This window comes from Antechinus flavipes, chromosome 3 (genome assembly GCF_016432865.1).
Source record: "Antechinus flavipes isolate AdamAnt ecotype Samford, QLD, Australia chromosome 3, AdamAnt_v2, whole genome shotgun sequence".
In the NCBI taxonomy this organism is placed as follows: Eukaryota; Metazoa; Chordata; class Mammalia; order Dasyuromorphia; family Dasyuridae; genus Antechinus; species Antechinus flavipes.
The window spans coordinates 236,326,496-236,339,561 of record NC_067400.1 but is presented as its reverse complement, the minus strand read 5'-3'; the positions used below and the strand labels follow the sequence as shown (position 1 = coordinate 236,339,561).

At 35.3% G+C, this 13,066-nt stretch overlaps 1 protein-coding gene across 1 annotated transcript; it reads left to right on the top strand.

The window, feature by feature from the left end:
- Window positions 1-396: 396 nt before the first annotated feature.
- Window positions 397-7,482, top strand: LYG2 (lysozyme g2). Its single transcript, XM_051991135.1, has 5 exons — window positions 397-906; window positions 2,890-3,030; window positions 4,736-4,932; window positions 6,522-6,660; window positions 7,262-7,482. The coding sequence occupies exons 1-5, from the start codon at window positions 864-866 to the stop codon at window positions 7,378-7,380; spliced, it is 639 nt and encodes a 212-aa protein (XP_051847095.1). The 5' UTR covers window positions 397-863; the 3' UTR covers window positions 7,381-7,482.
- Window positions 7,483-13,066: the final 5,584 nt, after the last annotated feature.

Here is a 13,066-nt window from a genome sequence, read left to right as displayed (position 1 = left end):
GCCTCTCTATAGATTATATTAAGTTTTCTCTTCTTGCAGCTAGGGAATGCTTTAAGAAATTGTTAAATTGAGTTGTCATATAAATAGAGAGAGGAAAGTACTATGTTTGTATACCTCCCTTCCTACCTCTGTGTGTGTATACACATGGGGATGTAAAAGGAATTAAATGGAACTAAAAAAAAATTGGAGTTTGCATTGAGGAAAAGGACCAAAATGATGTAGGAAAAAATACTGGATTAGATGGCAAAAGACTTGGATTCTAATCTCAGCTTTTCTACTAACTTCTAGCAAGGGTTGCTAGGTAGTGCACTAGGTTTAGAGCACTGGGTTTAGAATTAGGAAGACTTCCTGAGCTCGAATCTGGCTTTAGACACTTGTTAGCTGTGTGACTGAGCAAGTCACCTAACTCTGTTTGCCTTGGTTTCCTCATCTGTAAAATGAGCTGGAGAAGGAAATGGCAAACTGCTCTAATATCCTTGCCCAGAAAAACATAGAGTCACATAAAATAGAACATGAATGAAAAAAAATGACAACAAACATAGCAAATTGCTTCATTTTTCTGTACTCTAGTTGCTGCAAATATGTCTGGAATCACACACTGAAGAGAAAAAGGGGGGTTAGATTTCTATGCCTAAAAATCTTACGGTTCTTTACAAAGATCAAATCATGTTCTCTGATTGCTCTTGGGAATTTTTTGCAGTTAAAAATTTAGGTGAGGCACTGAAATGAGCTATGTCAACTTTTTCATTGATTTGAAATAAATTTTCTTTACTGAAATTTCTAATTTTTTTTCATTTAAACAACTTTCTTTCTTTTTTTTTTTTTTAAATCAATCTAGGTTCTGCAGGATAAGTCCCACCAGCATGTTAGTTCCTGTTGCTTTTTTGGGCCTTGCTGTTCTCATGGGTGAGTTGTGTGTGTATGTGTGTGTGTTTGTGTGTGTGTGTGTGTGTGTGTGTGTGTGTGTGTGTGTATTCAACACTATTCACTGTTGCCTTCCAAAACATATTGTGCAACAGTAACTTCAAAAGTGCAATTTATATTTTCTGTTTTTTCATGAAAATAATAAATTAGAAATGAATTGAAATTTAACTTTCACCCTCAAAATAATTAGAATGTTTTCCTATTCACTTATGTCTCAAGTAAAACCAGATTAGAATTAGGCAAGTCAGGCAACTAACTATCTAAGGTATGAAAAGGGACACTTTTTATTATTATCATGTCAGAAAACCTCACCTTCCCTAGCTTTGATTTTGTTTCATGATAAATCAAGATACAGGTCAGTACAAGGAAGCTTCAAAAGCTTTGGGTCTCCATTTATATATAGGAGGTGCAATTTCCAATTGTTGCCTAGGGTGCAAAAACATTTGGTACCAACTCTTCCTCAAGCCCTGGTTATAATCCACTCCATGGGACAGAAGATTATAGGCTGGGTATAAGAGAGCTACTTTGGAATAAATTGACTGATACATATAATTATTCATCATATCAATTACTAATATCTTGGATATGCATTACCCTTAACCTTTAAAGATCTGAAATAAAGCAGCAGAACTTTCTTGAATTAATAAATTCAAGATATGCAGAAACATCACTAACATATTTTAGAGTAAAAATTTACATTCAAATAATAAACTAAAGCCCTCCTTTTGGAAGTTTGGTTGATGACTTTAGGGATGCTATGGAGGGATTACATTCCTCCTATTCCAAAGTATTTCATTCATCAACATTTGATTTCTGATTAATTTTTCTAAAGAACAACTCCAGTGTCATTACTTCCCCAGCTCAAACACCTTTAATAACGACGTTAACACCTACAAGGAAGGGAGAGAATAAATTCTCTATATGCCCGGCTTCCTTGCTAAGTTCTTTATAAATACTGTCTCAATCAATTGTGATTGGTCTTTTCAACAATGAGGTGATTCAAGGGAATTCCAATAGACTTGTGATGGAAAAAGCCATTCACAGAGAGAGAACTATGGAGACTGAATGTGGATCAAAGCATAGTATTTTCATCTTTTTTATTGTTGTTTGCTTTTTTTTTCTTTCTTGTGTTTTTTCCCCCTTTTGATCTGATTTTTCTAGCTAACATGACAAATATGGAAATATGTTTAGAAGAACTGCACATTTTTAACCTATTATTAGATTGCTTGATGTCTAGGGAAGGCAGGAAGGAAGGAGGAAAGGAGAAAAATTTGGAAAACAGAGTTTTGCAGTGTTGAATGTTGAAAACTATCTTTGCCTGTGTTTGGAAAAAAAAAAAAAACTATTATTAAAAAAGGGGGGAAAAGAAAAAAAAAGAGAGAAGAGACAAAAAATTAAATTAATATTAAAAATTATCTCATTTGATCCTTATAATGATCCCATTAAGTAAATACTCTTATAATCCTCATTTTACAATTAAGAGAACTGAGGAAGAGGTTAAATATCTTGCCCAAAGTCATCAGAGGCGGGAATTAAGATCTTTCTGACTCCAGACTCAGTGCTCTACTATACCAACCAATTGCCTAACAAATTAAGTTTATACTTCCTTAAGTGAGAGAGAGGCTCTCTCACTTAAAAGACTGGCTCCAATCTTTCTACTTTTTCAGTTTTATATCAGAGTGTTTCCTTACTTTCCCTAATCTGTCCTAAATATCTTGTAAGAGAGACCATTTGACATTCCCTTAATATTAGAATGCAATCACCATGTTTGTATCTCCCCCTACTATACCTAATATGTATTGTGTAGCTGCTCAAAAAATATTTGAATTACTGAAAAAATTAATACCTAATAAGGTAAAAAAAAGGTCTAATGCTTTTCATAGTCTACAAGCTTAATCTTATTCATAATGGAAATCGAAGTCATATTTTCTCATTTGTGGTTTAAAATAAGTTTTTGCTTTTCAGTTACTTCTGAGGGTACTTATCCATATCCTCACCCAGTGAACCCTTACTCCCAGCCTAGGCTGTATCATGGTTGCTATGGTGATATCATAAGCATGGACACTCCTGGAGCCTCCTGTAATATAGACAGATTGATCCACTGTGGTAAGTGTATATGGGACATTTCCCCCTTCCCTTATAATCTCGTAGGACTCTCACTTAAGGAAGTTGCTTTTAACTTTGTATAACTTTTCCTCTGTTGTTTCATTTTTTAATCTCTCTTTGCCTATCTTAGTACCATTAAGATCACAGAACCATAGAATCTAGAGCTGGAAGAAACCAGAGAGACCAAGCCACTCCTTTTACCAATGAGGAAATGGAGATCCAGCGAAAGTAAAATGACTTGCACTTAGGGATCAGTAAGGACCAGATCCCAGATCTTTTGTATTTCACACCAGTACTTATTCCACTATATTAGTTCAATTAAAATCTCATTTGTCTCTGAAATATCAATTCTGAAATTCAGAGATTTCTCTCTGTCTGAGGGAGGTGGGAAGGGGAAAGGCGGATGAGTTCCTGGAAGCTGGAAGTTGGTTTTAGTATAGTTAGAAGGGCACTGAATTTAGATCAAGAAATATGGGTTCTCTGAGGCTACTGTTTGACTTTGAACTAGTCAGTGAATCTATCTGAACATATTATCTATAAAGTCAGAGGGATGAACCAATTGATCTCTAAGGTCTTAAACCAGTTTGATATTCTCTGGTTTTGAATATGGTTTTTGGCTTCCTTGGTAACAAGCACTATTGGACTGACTATGGCTATCACACTTTCTTAGAAGATGTGTAGCACAGATTACATTCACATGAGCAGGCTAGGTCCCCAGGAGTTCCCCTCAAAGTTCCAGGATAAGTAATCCAGAATAATCAGGGATGGCTTCTCTAACTTTATTTCTCATGAGTTCCCACTAATGTACATCTTCCATTGACAATCAATTGATAACAATCAGTAAAATTAATTAACTTTTAAAAAAGATTATTTTCCAAAGTAGTTTAGTAAGAACAGTTGGTACAATCCTTCCCAAAGAAAAGACATACTTTTTCCACAATTACACAAAGAATCCTGAGGAAAGGGGACTTAAGTTTAGAAAAAAACATATGGTAAAGAGATAACTCATAGCTTCTAGTTGTGTTAAGTCTGGTTCTAGTAATATTTTTCTCTCATTCATGAAGTCCTTGTGAAATTCTACCTATGGTACAATTTTCTTTTTACTAAAAGCACCGCTTTATTCAGCATTAATTAAATTGTCTTTAGTTCCCACTGTATATGCTGATGCCAGTCCCTATTATTCCAGGGATCCTGCCTATGGACAAGTCCAAAAATCTTTCTATCTCTGATCCAGTGGGGAAAAAGTAGTTCTCTTCTTCTCTCTGCCCACTCCCCAAACTTCAAGCAATTCCCTCTCAGGAAGTTAAATAGAACTGCTTCTAACCATAAGTTGTGCCACTAGAGAAATATATGTTGTGAAATGGCTTGCAATTTTGTCTAAGTCTCACAGGGTTTGTCTCAGTTCTCTCAATTTTTTCAGCATTATTTAATTTCATTCAATGGCTTTCATTCCTTCCAGATTAAGGACTTTCCATAAGAAGTTTATAATCTGTGATTGATTAATTAAATAGAAGTGGGCTTTTTTTTTTCCACATAAATGTATCTGGGTTAGAGCATCTTGTTAGGTACTTTAAATGGGGTAGGATAATTGATTCCAATGACCCCCCCCCATTCTTAGAGATTTTTAAAAAATTCCTACTCATTTTTAAGAATAAAGAAAATTAAGAAAATAGAGAAAGTACAGATATTTTTATTTCTACTGTAGGGATCCGTGGCTCAGAAATGTTTGCTGAAATGGATTTGGTGCTTATGAAGAAATATCAAAATATAATCAAAAATGTTGGACAGAAACAATGTGTGGATCCTGCTTTGATTGCTGGAATTATCTCCAGAGAAACCCATGCTGGATCTGTGCTCCAAGATGGATGGGACCATCAGGGTCTTAAATTTGGTCTAATGCAGGTAACTGTCAATGATTAATATCTGTGGCTCAGCAGTGACATTCTTGTTTTCACAAACATATCAGAAAACCAGAAACCCTTTTACAACCCTTTATTAGGAGAAAAAGTGGTACAGAAGAGAAAGGGCTGGATTTGGATGCAAAGACCTTAGTTCAAATCTCAGCCCTGCAATTTACTAACTACATAATCCTGGACAAATCACTTCCTTCTTCCTCAAATCCCTCATCTAATGGAACATTTACTAAAATGTCAAACCGTTTCTGCTCAACATCTTTGCTGTTTTCTTTAGGACCTGTCTGTTATTGACAACTCTAAAAGATACCTCTTATGAATGTAGGAATTGGATGAATGAGTTACAAGTGAGCCATAGAATAGTTATTATTTGGATTAGCACTATGATCTCACTGGTAGAAGGGACTTCTAAGGAAATTCACTCTTCCAATATAGATTGATTCCTTCTCTGCAACTTATAGCCTTGGAAATTTGTCTGGGGCACTGAGAAGTGACAGGCCTAGGGACTCAGCTAAGATACGTCAGAGGTTGGGCTAGTACTCAGGTCTTTGTGACTTAGGCCTTCCGCATACTATGAGGACAGTTATAAAAGAGTCTGTAAAAGCACATTTTGCCCAGTTACTTTTTAAAAAGTAATTATATTAATAGAAGACTGTTCTTCATAGCACAATTGAAAATGAAAGTAATTTTTTATAATTTTGGACCAAAATACTGACTAATTAAGTAATATTCCTCACTCCTAACTAACATAATGATTGGTTGTTATGGGAGAAGTAGGAAATTTTGAATTATCTAGATAGTCACTTTAACTCTTTAAGCAGTAAAGGACTCTCTAGTTAGACATTGGTTTTTGCTATGCATTACTGGATAACTGACATTGTATCCTAACTAGCTATGTGAACTTGAGTTAATTTACTTCTCTGTGACTCTGTTTCCTCAGTACTAGGATTATTTTGAAGGAAGAACTTAATAAATCTTAGAAGTATGAATGTTGGTTCTTTGATGGGCTTTTAATTATATTATTGAAGGCATCTTCTCTACAAAAGCTATCACAAATATAAACTATTATTTTTAGAATAAGTGTTTAAAAGCAACATTTTGCTTTTACTGTGACCTTTGAGTAGCCAATTTGCTTTTGAATAACGTCATCTCATTTTTTTTTCCATACTGGAGCTGTCCAGTACTCCAAACTTTTTTTTTAAATCTTAGCTTCCATTTACATAATGCTTTAGAGTTTATAAAGTTTATAAAGATTTGTACCTTATTCCACTTGATTCTCACAATAATTCTCTTAAATAAAGATGAGGAAATCAAAGCTCAGAGATAAGTGAATTACCTATGGTAAAAGCTAGAAAGTGATGGAGCTGGGAGATGGCCTAAACCTTCTGACTTCTACTCCAGTACTCATTTCAACACATTACCTTTTTTCTCACTGAAGAAAAGAAACAACTTGAAAAATAACACTTTGTGGATAAATAAGGAGGGAACCTCAAAATCTGAGAAATTAAAAAAAATGAATTTGGAAGAAAAACTACATTTTCTCCCAGGGATTCTGACCTTGTTATTTCATTTTTCTAGCTTGATAAACATACTTATCATCCCACTGGAGCCTGGGACAGTGAAGAACACCTTACACAGGCTGTGAAGATCCTAACTGATAAAATTAAGGCAATCCAGAGAAAATTCCCAACCTGGACCATGACTCAACACCTGAAAGGTGAGTCAAGTTTATTTGTTGAAATGAACAGTGAATAAAATTACTTCTGACCTGGACATTATCATTGACTTGCTACTTGCTGCTACTGGCAGAACCAAAGATATCATACCTTGTTCAGTTAAAGATGGATTAATTATTCCCTGAGGACTCTTTCAATTCTCTGACTCAGGAGACAAAATTTCATGTGTAAACAATTGTTGGTCTTGAAGTCAAGGACTAGGTATAGTCATTATTTTCCTTCATAGTCCAATTCAATTAAATATTTTTAAGTAATAATATTTGCTGATGTTCAGTTAGATCCCTGGATGCAAAAACCATTTTTGGCAATTGCAAATATCTATAGCATATGAATAAAGATGCTCACAATGGAGATGAACTGGGGAGAAGAGTTTACTTCTGATCAGAGGTAGACTATTCAAGAAGACAAGCCAACATTTTCCAAGTGGCTTGAAGATTATGCTGTATTTTTAGAAGGGGAAAAAAAGAAAGGAATCTCTTTTTGGGAAAACCGTGACGAGTGATCTGACATCAAAGTATTTTCCTGTCCTATTTCTGACTGAAATTCCTCCTTTAGTTGTAATGCTTTTCTGTTCTATTTCAGGTGGTCTCTCTGCCTACAAATCAGGGATTGATGCCATTGTAACCCCTAATGATGTAGAAAATGACTACACCAACGATATTCTTGCCCGATGTAAATTTTATAAGAGACATGGCTTCTAAGTTTGAGGAGGTTGACCAAACAGGTCACCATTTACCAAGAGAGGATAAGTCAGAACATGTTATTCAATACATACACCCACCAATTGTCTGAATAAATTATTTACTAAATTTCCATATAAGAAAATTGTTCACAGGAAGCAGAGGGTATACTAATACCCCAAATTCGAGTTTCTTAGTCTGAGACCGATAGGGTCCCAGAAATGGAGAGATTTCAGAGTGTCCATTAACTTGGATAGAAAAATATCTATATTTCTACTAATTGCTAACTGAAATTAATCCTTTCCTTTAGTTATGAATAAAGGCAACAAATCATAGTAGTATTAAATTTTACTGAACTGCCAAAGAAGTCCAGGATACAAAAAAAAGATTAAGAAACCCTGCCCTTAAGGGGCAATTAGGTAGTGCAGTGGATAGAGCATCAGCCCTGAAATCAGGAGAACCTGAGTTCAAATATGGCCTCTGACACTTAATACTTCCTAGCTGTTTAACCCTGGGCAAGTCACTTAAGCTCAATTTCCTCAGCAAAGGAAAAAAAAAAAAAGAAATCCTGCCCTAGATGCTGTCGTTCCTCACATTGAAAACAGAAGCTGAACAAGTCATAAATAGTAGCATCCTGGGGAATGGAAACCTTATTTCCAAACCTCCTAGCAACCTTCATCAATGCTGTCTCCCATCTAAGCCCCAGCCTTGTTAGAATCGATGATTCTTAGCTCCACACTAATACTAATGACCTTCCTGTACCTGTTCTAGGATCTGTTCATAGCATGTGAATTCCAATTACATTGTCACTATTTCTAGGTTGTGCCAAAAATTAATCTCCCCACAATTTCTCCCACCCCTCAACCCTCTCCCCAGTACTTAACACACACAAAGAATTCCCAATTTTTGTGTTACATGCTTTGTCTATCCTGTGAGATTGTGGCACATCATTCAACTGGTCAACTATGTCCATATAGAGGTGTTGAATTATAGAGTTAAGTACACTGCAATATGACCTTGAAGTTCATTGTTCAACCTTTGGTTCAGTATTTCAATCCCCAAATGTCTCTCAAAAAGCTTAAGTGATGCTTTAAAATACTCCAACAGAGTTTTCATCTGAAACAGGTTCATTTCTATATGTCTAATAACTAGTATTTCTAAAATAGCATTCTCTACTGGTGCTGTTGGCTTTCTTTCAAAAGGCTCAAGTGGTGCAGTGGATAGGGCACCAGCACCATTACCTGAGTTCAAATCTGGCCTCAGACACTTGTGTGACCCTGGGCAAGTCACTTAACCCCAACTGCCTCAGCAAAACAAACAAAAAGTTCCAGCAATATAGTCTCTTTGTTTAAAAGTATTACACATTCAAAGTAGTGGGAGGGAATATAACTGACATATAATCTCCTTCCCTCTCTTCCCCCTCCCCCAGCAAACAAACAACAAAAAAAAAACACCCTTTTTCCTTTTGCTACTTTGCAAAGATAGAGAGCTTTATTCTGAACGCCAAGATGCTCCAGAAATATAGTATCTCTTTTCATCATCTCCAGAAGAGATGTAGAGATAATGACAGGTGTTTTCAAGGACCTAGGGAAATGGTCAATTTGGGTCACTCTGAGATATTTTGTTTAAAATTCTTTAATCATTCCATTAAGATTCCCCCACCTTGGGGAACACCCACTTAAGTGATTGGGAAATGAGTAACTGCCTCCATAGTGTGCTGCTTATTGCTTCCCAAATACTGTCCACGACTGGGGCATTAAAAAAAAACTATCAGAATACACTAGCTTTCACTGGCTAGCATCCACACTTTTCACAGTCCCTACAAATTCAGTTCAAAACCTTCTATTGAAAGTGAATCCAAATTGCCAATTCCATTTTAGCAATAACTCACATTCTGCTTCTGTTTTCCTCTTAGTTTGTTTTTTCTCTCTGTCTCTTTTCTCTCCTTTTTCTTTCTCTCAATTGCAATCTTTTAAATCTTATGAAAAATTATTCTATTGAATTTTTATGGTCTACAAATGTCTCATTGCATTCTAATCCTGAACCTACATCACTGGATTGGCCTGAATTAGTCCTGGCACAGTGTAATTTGATGTTAGTCTGCAGTGATTCCGTGCTATGATTTCATGATTAAATTCACTTTTGAATTGGGAAAAGGATGGTATGGGAAATGGTATGGCTCCTTGCATGATTGGATGGTTAGATATAGGACCTTGACATTCTATAGTGATAAGTGTTTTAGGCTGGTATAAGAAACCTTCTCAATGGGATAAGAAAGAAGTTCCCTCTGATCCTGGAAGGAACGCAGAAATAGTACAAGACTGATTATCCCCTAACTCTTATTAACTTTTTTTTTTTAAGTGTATATAATAGCATAAGGAAAATGAAAATAAATTCTCTTTGGGTTTTCAACAGAGGCAGAGGAAAATGAATTTTTTTTTTTTTTTTTTACTTTTTAAGAACCATGCCTTGAAAGTAGAGAAGATAATGTATCTAATAATAACAAAAAGGACCATATTAATGGAAATAGAAATTGATAGGCTGAAGATAGGAAGCACGATTTCTGACCCGGTGAATTAGTTGACTCCTGAGGAAATCAGAGCCATAAAGGACATAAAGGAGATAAATGCTATTCCCTTCTGTATCTACATTCACCACAACAGCTCTGTCAGAATGTCCCTATAGGGTTCTGGGAATTCTACCAAAAACTCTATGCTGCAGGCAACAAAAAAAACTAATGATGATCCAGTAAAGGGCTTCCCTACCCTCTTAGAGGGGAACTAGTCATGTCTATATAAAACAGACTCCACTCTTATCAGAGTTTTTCTTTTCTTTAAAGTGAGAGTATTGGGCTAAGTGGTCTCTGAGGTCTCATCTATTTCTACTTCTATTATTACCCTATGAGCTTATCACCAATGTATGTAGCTACAGAACTCACTTCACTAAATATAGGCTCAATTTTATAAAAACGGCTACATGAATCTGGTATTTTAGGGTCTTTATAACACTAAAAAGCATTGGAATAAATGTATCTTCCTTTAATGAGTATCTTCCTCCTTTGCAAAAGTTGGGGGTCATGGATGTGGAACTCATACTGTCAGATTATTGACAAATTAATCAGTTTTACTCAACAACTATTTTTCCTTCCTTTTATATTCTTTGTTACAGAGATGGCTTCTTGGGTCAGTGGATGGCAATGCAGGTAATGGAAATGTAGGTAATTAAACAAAAGACAACAAAAATTAAAAATTAGAAACATTCCATCATGTTGGTTATTAGGCAATGCATTTTTTTTCTTTTGGCTATACCAAGTCATGAATATGACATGACATGGAAATGTTATATACTATAAAGGTGGAGAAAGGACACATTTTGATCAATCATAGACCTATCAGGTATTGGAATCTTGGTCTTGCACAATGTGCTCTAAGGTAGGAATTTGAGAAGGAGAAGGGAATGCTCTAAACATACATAACCAGAGATGGATACCTACCTCCCAAGACTATTGTGACATTCAAATGAGATAACATTTATCAAGTGTTTTACAAACTTTAAAACATTTTATTAACTGACAGTTTATTATTATTATTATCATAATCATTATTGTTATTGTTGTACTTGATATAGCTCAGAAAGTAATTGGAGAGAATAAATCTTCTAAATGGGACAATAATGTTTTTTTTTTTAATAAGTGCTTCAAATTTCCCTATACTCTTGGGTTTTTTTGGGGGGAAAAGACAGATTGAAAGGACTAAAGAAAAAAGGAAAAAGAGAATAAAAACTCTATAAAGAGGCATTGCTTTTAGCTCTAGAGGGAGAAAAAGCAAGCCTAGAGAACTGGAATGAAGAAGAAAAGGATGTATTCCTGGGCTTATGCTGAATGAATATACATATTCAAAGAAAGACTTCCATGAACTGATGCTGAGGGAAGTGAGCAGAACCAGGAGAACATTGTGTTATAGTTAGAGCAACATTGTGAAGATGATCAACTCTGATAAGACTTAGCTCTTCTCAGCAATACAATGACAATGACAAAGACAATTCCAAAAGACTCATAATAGAAAATGGTTTCCACATCCAAAGAAAGTTCTATGGAGTCTGAATGCAGATTGAAGCATACTGTTTTCACTTTTTTTTTTCTTTCTCTTGTTTTTTCCCTTTTTTTATAGCATGACTAATGTAGAAATATGTTTAATTTGATTGTACATGTATAACATATCTGATTGATTGCTGTCTTAGGGAGGGAAGGAGAAAAAAATGGAAACCAAAATCTTATAAATGTTGAAAACTAATAATTTGCCCCCTCTTTTTAAATCACAGAGTTTTATTTTCAAAACATATGCATAATTTTCAACATACATCTTTGCAAAACCCCGTGTCCCAAATTTTTTTCCTCCCTTTTTCCCACTTCTCCTAGACAGCAAGTAATCCATTTTAAACATGTGTAATTCTTCTATACATATTTCCACAATTATCATGTTGCACAAGAAAAATCAGATCAAAAAGTTAAAAAAATGAGAAAGAAAACAAAATGCAAGCAAAGAACAACAAAAAAAGTGAACACAGTATGTTGTGATCCACATTCAGTCTTAGATGGCATTCTTCATCACAAGACCATTGGAACTGGCCTAAATCACCTTGCTATGGAAAAGAGTCAAGTCCATCAGAATTGATCATCATATCATTTTGCTGTTGCTATACACAATGATCTCCTGGTTCTATTCACTTTACTTAGCATTAGTTCGTGTCAGTCTCTCCAGGCCTCTGAAATCATCCTGCTGATCCATAACATTCATACACCATAAATTATTCTGCCATTCTCCAACTAATGGGCATCCGCTCAAAAATTAATAATTAAAAAAAAATTATCTGAGACTCTACTTCAGAGTAAAAACAACTTAAGTGTTCCTTGAAACAGATGAGATGAAATTAATATTGATCTAATTTGAAGTTAGACTCTGTCTACATGAAACTAGATCAGGGGATTGGTGAAAATCTCATTTAATTTACCAGTTATTCTTGCCTACAAAATTCTAAATTGGGGAAACCTCCAAAGTCAATGGTAGAGTAAGCAGGAACTCACCTGAGCTCTCCCAAATTCTCCTCCAATCTATTTTAAAATAATGCCTCTAAGTGAATTCTAGAGTGGAAGAATTCAATAGATGAAACAATTTTCAAGCCCATGACAATTTACAAAGTTGACAGGAAAGATCTGTTTCACTGAGGTGAGAGTGGAAGACAGTTTAGTACAGGCAGCCCAGGCAAGCCAGGTGTCACAGATTTATTTCTCTGGAGTCTGATCCCACCCCCATTCCCCAAACCCTAAAACCCTTAGTCCGATGAGCTCTTTGTTCTTGTTCCTGCTCCAATCCTCTGAGCTCCTAACTTGGTCAAGCTCACCATTTTTTTTGTGAGGAAAATTTAAGAGCCTCTCTGGTTACCTGGTTCATCTCTGATTATTCTAGTATGGATATATCCTTTCTTAAACTGCATACTTCTGTTAATTGGCCTCTCTCTGTGCTTTTGCTTTTTTTTTTTTTTTAAACTGCCTGCTGTCCATAAAGTTGTAACAGGATGTGCAATTGCATGTCTCACTGAGCGCCTCAGCTATACCAGTTAAAATTAGAATTGTAATTGTGCATTTTGTTAGAATTATTTGTCTCTGTATCTGTCTTGTCATTCTGTCTGTATGTTTTTGTAAAATGTA